General features: G+C 40.5%; 2 protein-coding genes across 5 annotated transcripts in view; one reads left to right on the top strand and one right to left on the bottom strand.

Moving 5' to 3' along the window:
* The window catches only part of C6H4orf17 (chromosome 6 C4orf17 homolog), a 94,150-nt gene that overhangs the window by 69,123 nt on the left and 6,851 nt on the right, over positions 1–18,176 (bottom strand). The window lies entirely within an intron of this gene.
* ADH7 (alcohol dehydrogenase 7 (class IV), mu or sigma polypeptide) lies at positions 436–18,070 on the top strand. Its single transcript, XM_018049283.1, is given in 12 exon segments — positions 436–453; positions 2,415–2,516; positions 3,388–3,429; positions 3,431–3,519; positions 4,141–4,227; positions 4,321–4,537; positions 9,994–10,260; positions 11,633–11,653; positions 12,747–12,801; positions 12,804–12,854; positions 16,232–16,373; positions 18,046–18,070. Coding segments are annotated over 12 exon segments (1,116 nt in total).

Below are 18,176 nucleotides of genomic sequence, written 5' to 3' on the forward strand. Positions count from 1 at the left end.
AATATACATCAATAAATACACACACATCCCTAAACTCAGCTGTGCTTTGCAGAGCAGCTAAAGAAGCACACAATCCATTTTTTACTGAGTTATGTTGAGCTGAACTAACTTGATATGTTTTTATATCCCCAGAAATAAGATGGATAAGAAAGCTTTCAGTCATTTTCAATAGGATTGACCATCTTGTCTTTGTTAGAGCTCTACTCATGGTTTGATCATTGCAGGTTACCATATTTCTTTTCAAAATTGACTGCCAAGGGTGAGGGTTATGGCCCATTGGAAGTCTTGAAGACATGAGCCATATCACTCAAGGCAGAACTTTTGAGCCAGACCATTTATCTGAGGGCGCAAGATGCTGTTATTTACAGCAAACTGAGCTAAACAACAGGCAGAAAAAGTCTGTTTACTGAAACACAGCACAAAAAGAATGACAGAATGGGCACCGCTGGGAATGTGAGCAGAACATTTCTGTATCCTCACGATCCAATAATGTGGGTCTGGTTGTTAGAACTTGAATATCTTAACATAATTGAATACTTGGGGATATTTCTTGGGGAATTAAATGTCTGTTGAGCAAGCATACCCTGGGGGATGAGGGAGAGCAATGGGTTAGGATTTCAGAGAATGCCAGTAGAAACAGGATAAAACAGCATATGGGAGCTTTTTCAGCAAGAAAAATGGAAAAATGTGGCTTCTATTGACATTATTAATCACTGAATTTCAGGATAGCTGGGCAATTGTTCTGGTAAGCAGAATGTTTCCATAAATTGACTTTCAATGACACATACTGCTATTCACTACTTCTCAAGACACAAAATGTTCATTCTTAGATGTTTCCAGTATGACTTTTTTCTGTCATTCTCAAGCACAAAAACTCCTCAGTGCTCCACGTAGTTTATATTTATAGTTTGACTTTAAATCTCAACTATTAATCCAGCAAGAATTAGTGTGGAATTGTGGTGCGAAATTTCTAGCATCAAGATTGGACCACATTGCACTGTAACCCTTTTCATATGGGGTCATCACTGCAGACGGTGACTGGAGCTGTGAAATTAAAAGACACTTGCTCCTTAGAAGAAAAACTATGACAAACCTAGACAGTGTATTAAAAAGCAGAGACATTACTTGCTGACAGCGGTAGAAAAGATAGAAGGCAGATGGAGAAGGGGACGACGGAGGATGAGATGGTTGGATGGCATCACTGACTCAATGGACATGAGTTTAAGCAAGCTCCAGGAGATGGTGAAGGACAGGGAAGCCTGGTATGCTGCAGTCCATGGGGTCACAAAGAGTCAGCCATGACTGAGTGACTGAACAACGACAACAAAGAGGACAGGAATAAAACAATAGAGTCAGCAACACTGCGCCCCATGACATTTGCCTCAGAGAGGCAGAGGGTGAATGTTAAAATCACTGATGGCTTTCAGCGTCCCAACTGTTTCCAGCATATCATTTCTCAAAATCTCTTGTAGTAACTATCCATCTAAAGCAGATCTTAGAAATGGTGTATTAGTTGACAAGAAAGATGAAAGATAACTGATAACTCATTTGGTGTCTGAACAAATGAATTGGATTCCTAAACAGATTTGAGGATGGGAAATCAAGAAAACAATCTCTCTCTCCCCCCTTCTCTGATTTCAATAATGTCAGCAAAATTCTTTAATTAAATAACTACCCAAACCACTTGAACAGCTGAAGGCTCTTCATTGAGATGCTCCACTCTTTAATTTCCACTTCTGTGAGGGGAGGAGCCTGGTGGTCTGATGTCCATGGGGTCGCACAGGGTTGGACACGACTGAAGCAACTTAGCAGCAGCAGAGATGAGAAGCTTTACCTCACCTATCTAGACCCATGAGATGCAAGAACTGGGCTGGGTACAAAAAGGGATTAGGAGATGCAAAGACACAGTCATCCAGGAATTCGCAGTCTATATGCATCATGATGTTCATGGTTCCCTTCATCTCTAAACAAGCTAATTTCCTAATGTCCTCACCATTGCTACATGATTATACAGCTATTAAATACTGGCTTAGATTCTTGAAGATATATCAACAACATTTTCTGTTTTATAAATCTGCTCTTGTGAATAAGTGATTCACAGGTGACATTTTGTTGCTTTGAAGTGGTAGTAACAGAACCTAGTTTAGTAAAATATTACGTGAGCACAGGCAGAGAAAAGGCAAAGGGCTGGGAAGGGTGCACCTCAGGATCTGGTCCAGCCCTGCTTCCCACACGCTCTGTGAGCACAGGTCCAGTTGTTAGTACCTCTGGGCTGCACTCCTCATATATTACAGGTGCACATAAGATGATCTCTAAGGATTACAAAGTGCTCTGTCCAGATGTGTATCGTTTGGAGAGTCTTTAACTGTAAAGACAAACTTGGAGCCTGTTTATAACTCTCGCCAATTTCTTAGGTTATTAAACGTAAAGTGGCTGTGCTATGGGAACAGAAGAAACTCTTCTCCATTGAGGAGATAGAAGTTGCTCCACCAAAGGCGAAAGAAGTCCGTATTAAAGTAACCTGAGAGTGCATATAAGCCTAAAATTTTATCACCCCTACTTTGAGTATATATTATTGTGAGGTTGGGTCCTTAAATAAGGAAATGGTTCCCCAATTTTCAGTTACTAACTCTCATTCTGTTTTATTTTTAAATTGATAAGGCCATAGTGGGTATAAAATTAATGACTTAGTTATTGATTAAAAAACAGTTCTACTAATCTGCTCTGTATAACTTTCATTTGTTGAATTTTTATTGACACAGTGATAAAAATGGTTAATCATTATGACTAAAGAATATTTTTTAAATCTTCTGGGTATCAAATAACGTTGAGATTACTTTTCACAAAAAATAAGGAACTCATTTGTGCCTGGAGAATTGACAGCTTCCTGGAACATTCCCCCCACTCCTTTGGACAGAGCCTAACCATTGTTTTGATCACCAGATTATTGAATAGTCATTGCTGCCATCTTTCTTTGACCATCTCTTGTTATCTGAGCACTGTGGTAACATACAATTTTGCTCACTTCTCTTCTGCACACCATTCCCATTCCCTCCATCTTTCATCAAGAGGAGGAACTACCTGTAAAAATCTACTTCTGTGCTGGGTAACAAACTGCATTCTAGTTCCCTCACAGGAGCATCAGTTTACTTCAAAAAGACTGAAATTCAAAAATACAGCCAGAGGCAGCAGTACTATAAATTCCCTAAAGAGAGAGATTTTGGTTTGATGGTTGATCCTCAGCTCAGAATTTGAGAATCAACACTATTATATTGGGCAGTCATCCAGCATAAATATTTATGGTCTTTTCAAGGAAGAGATAAATGTCTTCCCAACTGTAGAACAACCCCTTTGCTGGTTGGTGAATGTTCTTTCCTTTGAACCCAGGTGTTGGCAATGGGAATCTGTCAAACAGATGCCCATGTGATGAAAAGGAGCAATAATGTCTAAGTTTTCAGTGATTGAAGCCCTTGGGGTTGTAGACAGCATTGGAGAAGGAGTCACTACAATGAAACTAGGTGTGCAAATGTTGAGCCACAAGTCAGAGATAAGCAGGGCTGTCTATCCTATCAAAGGAAATAGTGCAACTAGGAGTTATTAGAGGAGCCTTAATGAATTTAGGAGGATAAGAGAACACAAGGAAAATGGGTTGTATAGAGTGAAATTTAATTTGGCAAAGTCTCAACCTTTAACAAACCAATTTGATGTGGTTATAAACTTTAGAATACAGGCATACCTTGTTTTATTGCACTTTGCTTTATTATATTTCTAAGGAAATGCATTTTTTTTTTTTTTTGGCAAATTGAAAGTTTGAGGCAACTGTGCCTCAAGCAATTCTATCAGTGCCATTTTTCCAATAGCAAAATTTTAAATTAAGATATATACACTGCTATTTTACACAATGTTTTGGCATACATAATAGGCTACAGGATAGTATAAGCATGATTTTTTTATGCACTGGGAAACCAAAAAATTTGCGTGACTCACTTTACAACAATGGTCTAGAACTGAACCTGTGATATCTCTAAGGCATGCCTCTACTCTTTAGCTTCTTGCATATGGCATGGGCTCAATTCACATTTGTCTATTTCATCCTTTAATGTTAATGACCAACACAGTACATCATGTTTTCTCTCTGGATGACAAAGTCATCCCCCACTTTCTGCCTCAGTGTAGAGAATGCAATGCTTGTCACAACCCAGATGGCAACCTTTGTATAGGGACAGAGTAGGTTTCAGTCACTTTTCTGCAATGCCATTTAATTGTTCCTGTGCTAATTTTTTGAATTGAACTAACCTGAGTATTTGCTGTATCAAACAGCATCACTGGTCATGGAGTCCTGGCTGATGACAGCACCAGATGTACATGCAAGGGCAAGCCAGTCTATTACTTCTTGAGCACCAGTACATTCACTGAGTACACGGCGGTGGATGAAACTTCCATCGCTAAGACTGTTGATGCAGCTCCTCCTGAGAAGGTCTGTTTAACTGGATGTGGATTTTCCACTGGATACAGGGCCACTATTAAGATTGACAAGGTAAGAAGCAGGGTGGGCTAGTTCCTATTTTATTTTTTAAATGCTTTTTTTTTTTAAGGAAAACTGAAGTTTTTTTAATAAAACAAAACTTTTGAAAGCATCTCATATGCAGGCTGTTTCTACACAATGCCAAATCAATTGGAAGAAAATGAAATATTCAGATTCAAAATTTTATTTCTGAATAAGTGAAAATAAAATCTCTAGATTTAATTTTGTTTCCTCTGTATTTCCTTCAGGTTCTTTTCTAAAATTTGGATCCACATCTAAAATTAATCTTTTTCACAAAATAACTATTAATGCTGGTGTGTTAACTTGCTAGGGCTGTTGTAGCAAACTGCCACAGACTTGGTGGCTTAAACAACAGAAACTTATTGTCTCACATTCTGGAAACTAGGAATCCCAAATCAAAGTGTTGGCAGGACTGGTTTCTTCTAAGAGCTGTGAATGAAAGATCTGTTCCAGGGCTCTCTCCTTGGCTGTCTTCTCCCAATGTCTCTTCATATCACCTTCCTTCTATGCCAGTCTTTTTATCCAAATTTTCCCTTTTTATAAGGACATCAATCATACTGGATTAGAACCCATCTAATTACCTTATTTGACTGAGCGACTGAACTAAACTGAACTGAATTACCTTAAGTTTATTACTTCTGCAAAAACCCTATCTCCAAATGAGATCACATTCTGAGGTACTGGGAGTTGAAGACTTCAATGTATGAATAAGTAGTTAGGTGGGGGGACAAAATGCAACCTCTAATGGCTAGCATATAGTATGAAAAAGTGAAAATTTAAGAGTGATTATTTTGACTCAGCTTATGGCAGAGGAAGTGAGGAGCCTCTTGATGAAAATGAAAAAGGAGAGTGAAAAAGATGGCTTAAAACTCAGCATTCAAAAAACTAATGATCATGGCATCTGGCCCCATCACTTCATGGCAAATAGATAGGGAAGCAATGGAAACAGTGACAGACTTTTATTTTCTTGGGCTCCAAAATCACTGCAGTTGCTGACTGCAGCCATGAAACTAAGAGACACTTGCTTCTTCGAAGAAAACCTATGATCAATCTAGACAGCATAGTAAAAAGCAGAGACATCACTTTGCCTACAAAGGTCCATCTATAGAGTCAAAGCTATGGTTTTTCCAGTAGTCATGTATGGATGTGGACCATAAAGAAGGCTGAGTGCTGAAGAATTGATGCTTTTGAACTGTGGTGTTGGAGAAGACTCTTGAGAGTCTCTTGGACTGCAAGGAGATCAAACTAGTCAATTCTAAAGGAAATTAGTCCTGAATATTCATTAGAAGGACTGACGCTGAAGCTGAAGCTCCAGTACTTTGGCCACTTGATGCAAAGAACTAACTCACTGGAAAAGACCCTGAAGCTGGGAAAGATTGAAGACAGGAGGAGAAGAAGATGACAGAGGATGAGATGGTTGGACGGCATGACCAATTCAATGGACAGGAGTTTGAGCAGGCTCCAGGTGTTGGTGATGGACAGGGAAGCCCTGCATGCTGCAGTACATGGGGTTGCGAAGAGTCAGACACAACTGAGCAACTAAACTGACTCTCTGTGTCACTCTTAATAAGCAGAAGAAGTGGGTAAAATAACACACAATTCATAACTACTAAAACCATTCCCCAAACAATCCCGTATGTGGTGGTCTCATCCAACTCTGAAGTCTTAAAAATTGTCCATATGTTAGTTGAGTTGAAATTTCTATCTCCAGTACTTTCTCTGAACCCCAAATTCTTTCATCCAATGCCATACCTGACATCTCCCTTTAAGAATCTCACAGGTATCTCAAAATGAGTATGTATCATATGGAATTCTTAATTTTCTTCTTCCATGTCACCCAGACATATTTATGCCCACTCTAATTTTCTTCATCTTTGATCTTCCCGCTCCATCCCCTTATATACAATCCAGCAGCAAGTCCTGCTAACTTTACCTACAAGGTATATTTTATTTTATTATTTTTATTATTTTACTTTACAATACTGTATTGGTTTTGCCGTACATTGACATGAATCCACCACAGGTGTACATGAGTTCCCAACCCTGAACCCCCACCCCCATATCATCTCTCTGGGTCATCCCAGTGCACCAGCCCCAAGCATCCTGTATCCTGTATCGAATCTAGACTAGAGATTCGTTTCTTACCTGATAGTGTACATGTTTCAGTGCCATTCTCCCAAATCATCCCACCCTCTCCCTCTCCCACAGAGTCCAAAAGTCTGTTCTTTACCTCTGTGTCTCTTTTGCTGTCTTGCATACAGGGTTATCATTACCATCTTTCTAAATTCCATATATATGCGTTAGTATACTGTATTGGTGTTTTTCTTTCTGGCTTACTTTGCTCTGTATAATCGGCTCCAGTTTCTTCCACCTCATTAGAATTGATTCAAATGTATTCTTTTTAATGGCTGAGTAATACTCCATTGTGTATATGTACCACAGCTTTCTTATCCATTCGTCTGCTGATGGACATCTAGGTTTCTTCCATGTCCTGGCTATTATAAACAGTGCTGAGATGAATATTGGGGTACACGTGTCTCTTTCAATTCTGGTATATTTCAAATCTTTCCATTTTCTTCGTCTCACTACCATCATCATATCTTCATTGGATGCAATGGCCTTCCTTTTATGGTTTTCATTACTCCTCTCCATCTCCAGTAATTCTCCATTTACAAATCAGAGTAATTTTATAAAACATAAATTGGTCTGCATTACATCTTTGCTAAAAACCCTTCAATAGCTTCCATTCTTGGAACAATCTCATCTAACCCACTATGATCCACTCACACTCGCCTCTCATGAGATGTATAAGCCTGCTGAGCTGTCCTTGTCTTGCATGAAAATATTTACACAAGGTATTCTGATTGTCTGGAATGCTCATCTACTGAGCCCTTACGTGGCTGCTTCCTTAACATTATTCTCAGTTTAAAGGTCACTTGCCAAAACCAATACAGTATTGTAAAGTAAAATAAAGTAAAAATAAAAATTTAAATTAAAAAAAAATAAATAAGAAATAAAGATCACCTGTTGGGAAAAGTTACAATACTGGAAGAAACAGAAAAGTGAAAGTGTTAGTCGCTCAGTCGTGCCTGACTCTTTGCAAACCCATGGACTGTAGACTGCCAGGCTCCTCTGTCCATGGGATTCTCTTGGCAAGAATACTGGATGGCCATTCCTGGGTAGCCATTCCTGTCTCCAGGGGTTCTTCCTGAGCTAGAAATTGAATCCAGGTCTCCTGCATTGCAGGCAAATTCTTTACCACTGAGCCACCAGGGAAGAAACAGAAAGACTACCAACTTAGATTTGCATCCCAGTAAAATCTAATCTAAAAATTAAGGAGAAATAAATGGTTTCTCTGGAGGAGAGTGAGAAGTTGGCTGAAAGCTCAACATTCAGAAAACTAAGATCATGGCATCTGGTCCCATCACTTCATGGGAAATAGATGGGGAAACAGTGGAAACAGTGTCAGACTTTATTTTTGGGGGCTCCAAAATCACTGCAGGTGGTGATTGCAGCCATGAAATTAAAGGACACTCCTTGGAAGGAAAGTTATGACCAACCTAGACAGCATATTGAAAAGCAGAGATGTTACTTTGCCAACAAAGGTAGTCAAAGGCTATGGTTTTTCCAGTGGTCGTGTATGGATATGAGAGTTGCACTGTGAAGAAAGCTGAGCACTGAAGAATTGATGCTTTTGAACTGTGGTGTTGGAGAATACTCTTGAGAGTCCCTTGGGCTGCAAGGAGATCCAACCAGTCCATTCTAAAAGAGGTGGGTCCTGGCTGTTCTTTGGAAGGACTGATGCTAAAGTTGAAACTCCAGTACTTGCGCCACCTCATGCAAAGAATTGACTTATTGGAAAAGACTGATGCTGGGAGGGATTGGGGGCAGGAGGAAAAGGGGACAACAGAGGATGAGATGGCTGGATGGCATCACTGACTCGATGGATGTGAGTCTGAGTGAACTCCAGGAGTTGGTGATGGACAGGGAGACCTGGCGTGCTGAAATTCATGGGGTCGCAAAGAGTCAGACACGACTGAGCGACTGAACTGAACTGAGCTGTAATGGTTTCTCAGAAAAAAAAAAAAATCACCTGCTTGCTCAAAAAAGTTCTTTATTTCTTTCTATTCACTACATCTAAGCAGGAATCTCTTTCTTTTATTCAAGGTAACATGACTGGTTCATTAATAGTATGGTCCCAAATCTCAAATTCTCGTGCCTTTAATTTTCGTTAGCCCACAAGCTCCAGGAAGGTGTGGACCAAGTCTCTGTTCCCTGCACTGCTTAGCAAGGAGCCTGGACATAGTAACGACTCAATAAATAATACTTGGAAAAGTATGAATGAATAAAGGAAAGGGATGTCCAAATATGTGGAAGACTAAAAAGGTAAGGAGTTTGTGGAAAATATACATATGGCTGTTGAAACAGATTTATTCCAAGAAAGAGATGAGAGACGGGACATTGGATATAGTTTAAATTAGTATTCTACTTTTTTACTGTGCTAGTAAAACTACCAGAGAAATTGCAAGAAAAGGCAGAACATGCCCAGTTTAGTTTCTGACCACAAAGAACTCATCAATAAAATGTGTTGTCGGATGAGTGGATGATTAATGATATTTGAGAGAATGGCCACACGGATTTCAAAGCTCCAAGTTCAGGAACTGAACTGAGAGCTTGGGAGGCCACAGCTGAAATTACAGCTCATGGAGAATGGGTATGGCACCTCTGTACCCACAGAAATCTCTGCTTATAAGTTTAGACATTTCAAAACACATGCATATATAGATACAGGTCTTTCTGTTTTCAGGTTTCCTTGCTCCCTGCTGTGTAATAGGATTAAGAGTGTTCATCTAGGAGATGAATTTTGGCTAGAATCTTCTTTAATATAGCATGAAGTAAAAGTGTTAGTTGCTCAGTCACATCTGACTTTTTGCAACCCAGGGACTATGTGTTGGTTGCATAGTCCACTGGAATTCTCCAGGCAACAATACTGGAATCAGCCATTCCCTTCTCCAAGGGATCTTCCCAACCCAGGGATTGACCCTGAGTCCCCTGCATGACAGGCAGATTCTTTACCATATGAGCCACCAGGGAAACCCTAATAACACATAGTACGGGTAAAAATCCCCCAACTGATTTAACTACATTTTCTTCCTGAAGAAAGATCGATAATCTATTGCAACATGGAGGCTCAACTTTCAATTTATTTACAAAAGACTCAGTTATGATCACTAAGAACATGCTGGTTAAACCAAATCTAAAACAAATTTGGCAAGGGTTTGTGCTGTTTCTGGTTCTCTTTGTGGCACTGTCATGAGAATGAGTCATTCAGTCCTAGTAACTCATCAAAGTGATCTTCTCAATTTCATGTTCTATGATTAGAGATGCTTTGCAGGTTCTACCTTTTTACCCTAGGTCTAGCATTTACAGGACTTGTCTTCCCACAGGTCACCCCTGGCTCAATATGTGTGGTCTTTGGCCTGGGAGGGGTTGGCCTTTCGGTCATCATGGGCTGTAAGTCAGCTGGTGCATCCAGGATCGTTGGGGCTGACCTCAGCAAAGACAAATTTGAAAAGGCTGTGGCTGTAGGAGCCGCTGAGTGCATCAACCCCAAGGACTTCACCAAGCCCGTCAGTGAGGTGCTGTCAGAAATGACAGGTGACACTATGGGCTACCGTTTTGAAGTTATTGGGCATGTTGAAACTATGGTAAGAGCCAGGATAACGGGAGCCGTACAATACACAAGCTACCTTGATTGCACAAAGGGAAACTCATTTTCCATAGCTTTACTAATAGGAACTACCTATTAGGCAAAATACCTGGTAATCGTGAAGCAGTTGTGCTTAAAGCCATACAAAAACTTACGTGCAGGTCTTCCATGTAAAGTTAAGTTTCACATCATACCACTCTCATGTGACCAGACTGCGAGGAAGTCAACCATCAGGGCAAATTGCTCAAGTATTAATCTGCTTTGTATATATGGCTTTTTTTTTTTTTTTTTTTTTTTTGCAACAATGATTACATCTCTTGAACATTAGTAAGCCAAATAGCCTAAAGTGACTCTTTGGGGAGAGAGCAGGAACAAAAGGCATGGGTGGAGGGGCTATTCCAAATTTGGCCATCTTCCCTCAAAACCATGGTGTAGCCAATTTCTCACTCTATACCTGAGCTTTGCTTCCTCGTATCTGCTGCTGCTGCTGCTGCTAAGTCGCTTCAGTCGTGTCCGACTCTATGCGACCCCACAGTCGGCAGCCCACCAGGCTCCCCCGTCCCTGGGATTCTCCAGGCAAGAATACTGGAGTGGGTTGCCATTTCCTTCTCCAGTGCATGAAAGTGGAAAGTGAAAGTGAAGTCGTTCAGTCATGTCTGACTCTTAGCAACCCCATGGACTGCAGCCCACCAGGCTCCCCTGTCCATGAGATTTTCCAGGCGACAGTACTGGAGTGGGTTGCCAGTGCCTTCTCCGTCTCTTATCTGAATTCTCTCAAAATAGAAGCCCTCAATTCTCTAAAATATGCCTCCCTTGTGGCAGTCAGTAGCACCAGACTTCTGCTTAGATCTGAGGTCAGGTCTCCTGGACTAGAAAGCCCCAGGCTGTGCTAGGGTAGGAAAGGAGAACTGCAATATGGGACAATATGGGACACAATCAATTCTGCTCCCTATTGAGCAGTAGCCTAAATTCACTCTAATATTTTTGGTACCTTAGGAAAAAGTAGTCTTTACCGCTGTTGTCATTCCCCTTCCCTGATGTCACTTAGAATTATTACATAGCAACCAATACCACGTTTACACAGTCAATATGCAACATTGGATATTGTTAGGTTCTATTGATTTCCAGATGATACTTTAACGAACATGGGTCTCTAATAAATAACATCTATTGCTACAACCTACTGAAAGGTTGTTGTTGAATCACGATGCCGGGATTCTTGGACCCCGGAGAAGAAGAATTCAATCTGGGGCCAGAGAGGAGGCTTGATCACTCAGAGCTTTCGTGTAATAAAAGTTTTGTTAAAGTATAAAGGAGATGGAGAAAGCTTCTGACATAGACATCAGAAGGGGGCAGAAAGAGTGCCCCTCTGCTAGTCTTTAGCTGGATGTTATATAGTCACTAGCAGTCTGTTAATGAAATAAAGGAATATCTTAAAACTCAGAATGGCACCAGGCCCTTCACCCATAAAATGCATTTTGTGATAATCTTGGCACCAAATGGTTCACCTTGGGCCATAAAATGATTAACTTGAATCTTGAAAAAGGGCAGATCACCATACAAATAGTTTCATTTACATAGATTAGAGGAACAATATCTGAGTATAACATACTGGTTTGTCAAGTAGGTTCTGAGCCGAAAGGCAGAACCGACTTGAAGGCAGAGTTTGGGGTAAATGCATAGTACATTAGCATAGCTTAAGATAAACATTTCCACAAGAAAAAGGCATTGGTTAGCTTCAGGTGAAACCAGGTGTCATGGCAACACAGAATTTTAAGAAAAACCTCCTTTTAAATTTGTATAGAGAAGGAAAAAATATCGCTAGTTTGTTTCCTCCTGCTGCTTAAGAGAGATAAAATGTCTGACACTTGCAGGCTATTTTGTCCGTTTGGAGACCCCTGGCCTTCCTGCCTGTTACCCTCTCACTATCAAGTATTCAGAAAAACTATTAACAAATAGTTAATGGGCAGATGACCAGCAAATGTGGGATTAGTCTCAGAGATGCAACCAAGAAAGGGATTCCTTTTTCCTACATTTTACCATTTGATTTAATTTTCATATTAAAGGTTAATAAAAAAAACTGGGTCAATTGATTCAGTATAGGTAATTTGATTTAGTTTAGTTCAAATGGCTTTCTAAACCTTCTCAAGTGGTGATATTGTTCTGAAAATGGAAGAAATTTCCCCCTGCATTTTGGTCCATGGTAAACTGAAAATGCCATGAACACTGACCACATTAATTTCTACTTTCTGCCTTAAAAGTCAAATGTATGAACAAGTTTAAGTTGTGACTAAAATTGTGTTGAGAATTTTTTAAAGTAAGCATAAAGCAAAAGGCATGTGGGCCTAATTTTACTTCATGACTTGGAAAATAAATCAACTATTAGAACCACAATGTACGTAGGGTATTTCTGAGTCCATAACATGAGATGAGAAATAAACATTCTCCTTCATTCTAAACTTGAATTGATGCCTTTGCATCTGCAATAAGAACTAAGTGGTCAGCGTGGCGGTAGGGGCCCCTCCATCAGCCAAGAGGCTCACTTACACCCAGCGCTGCTCTTCACTGGATGCATGTGGAAGGGATGCATTTTTGAAGGTAAGAACAGAGCCTCCAGCCTGAGAGTGTGGCTTTAGCCCTGTTGACAATGAGAGAAGTCTGTTTTCTCATCATATCCTCCCTGAAAAGTCTTTCTTCCAAGAATGGATATGAAGTGATCTAAAATGAGACTGTGGCCATGATGATACAAAAGATGATCCCCCTACTCTGATTTAGTGCTAGTATTGGTGGTATATTTTTAGTATTCGCATCTGCAATACTAAGGCCTGAATGAGAGGCTCCAGCACTCCCTGTTGGGATGATTTTATGGAACAGAAATTTCTGATTTAACCTATTATTTTCAACATACACGAGAATGTATATGAAAAATAGAGTTTATTTGATTCACTAAATAGCATCGACAGAAAGTTCTGGATCTAAAGCCAAAATGAAAGGGATTGTCCCATTTTATGGGGATGATTGAAAATAACACGGAAAGACTGACACAGACCATGGTCAACTCAGTCCTGGTTTTTTTTTAATCATATACCTTTTTATTTTTAATTTTTATAAATTTATTTATTTTAATTGGAGGCTAATTACTTTACAATACTGTATTGGTTTTGCCATACATCAACATGAATCGCCAAGGGTGTACACGTGTTCCCCATTCTGAACCCCCCTTCCTCCCTGTACCATCCCTCTGGGTCATCCCAGTGCACCAGCCCCAAACATCCTGTATCCTGCATCGAACCTGGACTGGCGATTCATTTCTTATATGATATTATACATGTTTCAATGCCATTCTCCCATATCATCCTGCCTTCACCCTCTCCCACAGAGTCCAAAAGACTGTTCTATACATCTGTGTCTCGTTTGCTGTCTTGCATACAAGGTTATCATTACCATCTTTCTAAATTCCATATATATGCGTTAGTATACGGTATTGGTGTTTTTCTTTCTGGCTTACTTCACTCTGTATAATGGGCTCCAGTTTCATCCACCTCATTAGAACGGATTCAAATGTGTTCCTTTTAATGGCTGAGTAATACTCCATTGTGTATATGTACCACAGCTTTCTTATCCATTCATCTGCTGATGGACATCTAGGTTTCTTCCATGTCCTGGCTATTATAAACAGTGCTGTGATGAACATTGGGGTACACGTGTCTCTTTCAATTCTGGTTTCCTCAGTGTGTATGCCCAGCAGTGGGATTGCTGGGTCATAAGGCAGTTCTATTTCCAGTTTTTTAAGGAATCTCTACACTGTTCTCCACAGTGGCTATACTAGTTTGCATTCCCACCAACAGTGTAAGTCCCGGTCTTAAATGAACTATCAGCAGGATTTTATATAGCTGGTGGCTCCCTTTTTCTCAAACACTCCTTTCACCTCACTTCTAGATATTACTTTGTTGTTGCTGCTATTGTTCTTCCTCCTCCCTTCCTCCTCTTCCTTCCTCACTGGTCACTCCTTCCAGGAATCTTTGCTGGGTTCCCCTACATCCTTAAGATTCTAACTTTGGTGTGTCCTAAGGTTCAGTGTTCAGTCCTCTCCTCCTCTTTATTTACACTTCCTTCCACAGTGATCTTCTGTGGTCTCAAGACTTTAAATACACTCTACCCATAACACTTAACTTTATATCTTCAGCCTAGACCTGAAGATATAAAGGTTGCCTACCTGGCATGTCCACTTGGATAGCTGGTAGACATGTGAACTTTACCTGCCCCAAACCACTCCTGCCTCCCAGCCTTCCCATCTCAATAAATGACGACTCCATCATTCCTGTTAATCAGGCCTCAAACCCCGGGTTATGCTCTTTCTCTTGTACCATGAGTATTTCAGCAAAGCCTGTTGTCTCTACCTTCAAAGTATACCCAGGATTGGTCATTTCTCACCAGCACCATCACTCGTCCAAGTCACCATCACCTCTTCCTGCGTGACATCAATGACTTGCTTGGTCAACGGCCTCCCTGCTTTTGCCCTTTGTCTCCTAGAGTATTCCCTACAGAGCAGCCAGAGAATGAGACTATTAAAAGGGAAATCCGATCAGGTCACCCTTCTCCCAAACACCTCTAATGACTTCCTTTCTCACTCAGAATAAAATCTCAAACATGCAATGGCCGAAAGCCCCCCTATGATCCGGCCCTCTGACCCCACTGCTATCACTGCTGTCCCTCTATTCTTGACACACTGGCCTCCTCACTGTTCTCATTGGCCAACACTTCACCTCAACACCTATATAATTACTCTGCCTTCTCCCTGAACTACTTTACCCCAAGATTTCTGGATAGTTCCTGTCCTTTATGTTTTTGTTCAGATGTCACCCTATCAGACTGGACTTCCCTAAGCCTTAAAAAATCACATTCCCTCCCCACCTGCATAACCTCGGCCTCTGCACAACCTACTGCCCCTACTCTATTTTTCTCCTTCGTTCTTGTCATTGATGATGAGCTCTGCAATATTTGTTTACTGTCAGTCTCCCTGAGCTAAAGGGAGAGGATTCTTGGGCTTCCTGTTCTTCCTGAGACCAGGGACAGGGCATTTTTTGCCTCCATCTTGTTCCCATCTCTGAAATGGTACCTGGTACTTAAAGTGAAACTGTTAGTCACTCAGTCATGCCCAACTCTTTGCAACCCCATGGACTGTAGCCTGCCAGGCTTCTCTGTCCATGGGATTCTCCAGGGAAGAATACTGGAGTGGGTTACCATTTTCTTCTCCAGGTTATCTTCCCGACCAAGGGATTGAACCCACGTCTCCTACATTGCAGGTGGATTCTTTACCATCTGAGCCATCAGGGAAGCCCCCTGGTACTTAGCATATACTCAAAAGACACTCAGTGAATATGTGAATTCTACTTCTAATTTGTCAATAATCCATACTACCCACATCACACAAATAGTCAAAGTGAGGAAGCTCAACTTATATCTCTTATTGTTTATCTCTCAACTAGTCTTATTTTCTCTAAGGAGCCCTCTCTGAAGAATCTCATCTGTACCAACTGGCCTCTCATTTTTTGTATCCCAGGTACTGCGGAAAGAGAAAAGACTTGGCCTCACACTGACCATAGTCTATATCTCTGGTGACCTTGGCAAGAGCTATAGCAGCCAGGTACTGAGTGGGCTCAAGAGAAAATAAGAGAAAAGGAAGTGGAACTGAGAACACTGAACTGGAGAAAATTCTTCCTGTAGAGTAGTTTTTCTGTAAAAGGAGAAGAGATATGGGGTAGCTAGAAGATGTGGGGGCAAGAAAGGTTTTTCATGGAGTGTCTGCCTTTGTTTCTTAAGAAGGGAGACACGCAGCTCCGTTGTGTGCTGCTGAGAATAGTGTCATCCAGGGTAAAGGTAACAGTGCAAAAGAGAGAAGGAACAAATCTAAGAGAATAAAATATAAAAATCATTTAGTAAAGTCTAAAGAGAGCACGTGTGCTTATTTACAGGTTGGGAAAGCAAAGATTATGTTCCAAAACTAGTGACTGATTTCCTGGAAAAGAAATTTGACCTGGACCAATTGATAACACATGATTTAGCTTTTAAAAAAAAAATCAATAAAAGATTTGAACTGCTCAACTCAGGACAAAGGTACTTGCTTTTTTATGGTTATCTTGTCTTCTTCTCATAGGCTACTTTTAAATTTTAATATTTATAAATGTATGTTTCCTTCACATTTTATATTATCTTATGTAGCAAGATTTGTAGACTTACAAAAAGAATAAGTCTTTTTCATAGACTTATTGTGTCATTGTCCTATAGAACCAATTTTTAAAACCTCTGTACTTTGATTTTTTAATAGATTGATTTCATCTTAGGTATTTCTATTTCATCACAAACCCCCTCACTTCTTCAAATATTGCCACAAAATTTCCTTACTTTATAGTTTTTAAAGTGCTTTCTAAAGTGTGTTTTCTTCTGATCCTTGAAGATTAGATTTTGTTTCCTTACTTGTTTTTTTAACTTTTGATTCCCTTCACCTTTTTCTACCATGCCATACTCCTGCTTATGGCAACCACTAATCCATTCTAAAGGAGATCAGTCCTGGGTGTTCTTTGGAAGGAATGATGCTAAAGCTGAAACTCCAATACTTTGGCCACCTCATGCGAAGAGTTGACTCATTGGAAAAGACTGATGCTGGGAGGGATTGGGGGCAGGAGGAGAAGGGGACGACAGAGGATGAGATGGCTGGATGGCATCACTGACTTGATGGACGTGAGTCTGAGTGAACTCCGGGAGCTGGTAATGGACAGGGAGGCCTGGTGTGCTGCAATTCATGGGGTCACAAAGAGTCGGACAGTTCAGACTGAGCGACTGAACTGAACTGAATCTGTTCTCTGTATCTATGAAGTTGTTCTTGTTATTTTAGATTCCACATTCCACATACAAGTGAGATCATATAGCATTTGTCTTTGACTGACTCATTTCACTTAGCATAATGCCCTTGAGGCCATCTGTTTTGTTGTAAATGGCAGAGTTTAATTCTTTTATGACTGAATATCCCACTATACACACATGCACACTTCATTCATCCATTCATGGACACAGGTTGTTTCCTCTCCTTGGCTATTGTAAACAGTGCTGCAGTGAACACGGGCGTGCTCGCTCTCATTTTGCACAGTTGTTACCTTAGTTAAATTCAGTTATCTCTCACTGACCATGTTAACACAGTTGTGTGATAATAGGTCTCCTGCCTACTATATTTTACCATATTGGCCAGAACTTCACTAAACGGCTAAAACTCAAGTTGCCCCAAAATATCAATGCCTTAGCATGGTTTTGAAAGCCTTTACTATTAAACCACAACCTACTTTTATTTGCCAATATATCGAGTCATTTAACATCTAAGAATTTAGCACCCACCCTATCACAGCCTCTGTGCTAGGCTCTGGGGATAAAGCCAGGGAGTAGCACTCACCTACTTTTCTCCTAGACACCCAGAAGTCTAAGCTCACTGGATGACCCTTCCTGTTCACAGCTTCATAGCCTTATTCATCCTTTTCCTTCAGACTTTCCCTTCAGGAAATCCCTTTACTCTTGTTAGCTTTTGCAGTTGTACTGATGCTTCAAGAATCAGCTTAGATACTCATATCAGAGACCCACAGAAAGAAAATGAATGGTGGAGACCTCAGGCCCAGAAGGATTTCCAATAGCAGAACTGACCTGAAGTTTCCTAAATCAGGCAGGAAGGACACTTGCATGAAATGTTTTTGTTTAGAAGGTATGGAAACAAATCACTAAAGACTGTCATTTTACATTTCAGCATTCAAACTGTCCTGACATTTTGAGGTTCTAGGTGACAGAAGGTCTGTGTTGTATGACGGTGACCTGGACCTTCCCTTTTTACAGTTCCTCTGCTGTGACCATGGATCTGTTTCATAAATACAAGCAGAA

Source organism: Capra hircus, chromosome 6 (assembly GCF_001704415.2).
Source record: "Capra hircus breed San Clemente chromosome 6, ASM170441v1, whole genome shotgun sequence".
Taxonomy (NCBI): Eukaryota; Metazoa; Chordata; class Mammalia; order Artiodactyla; family Bovidae; genus Capra; species Capra hircus.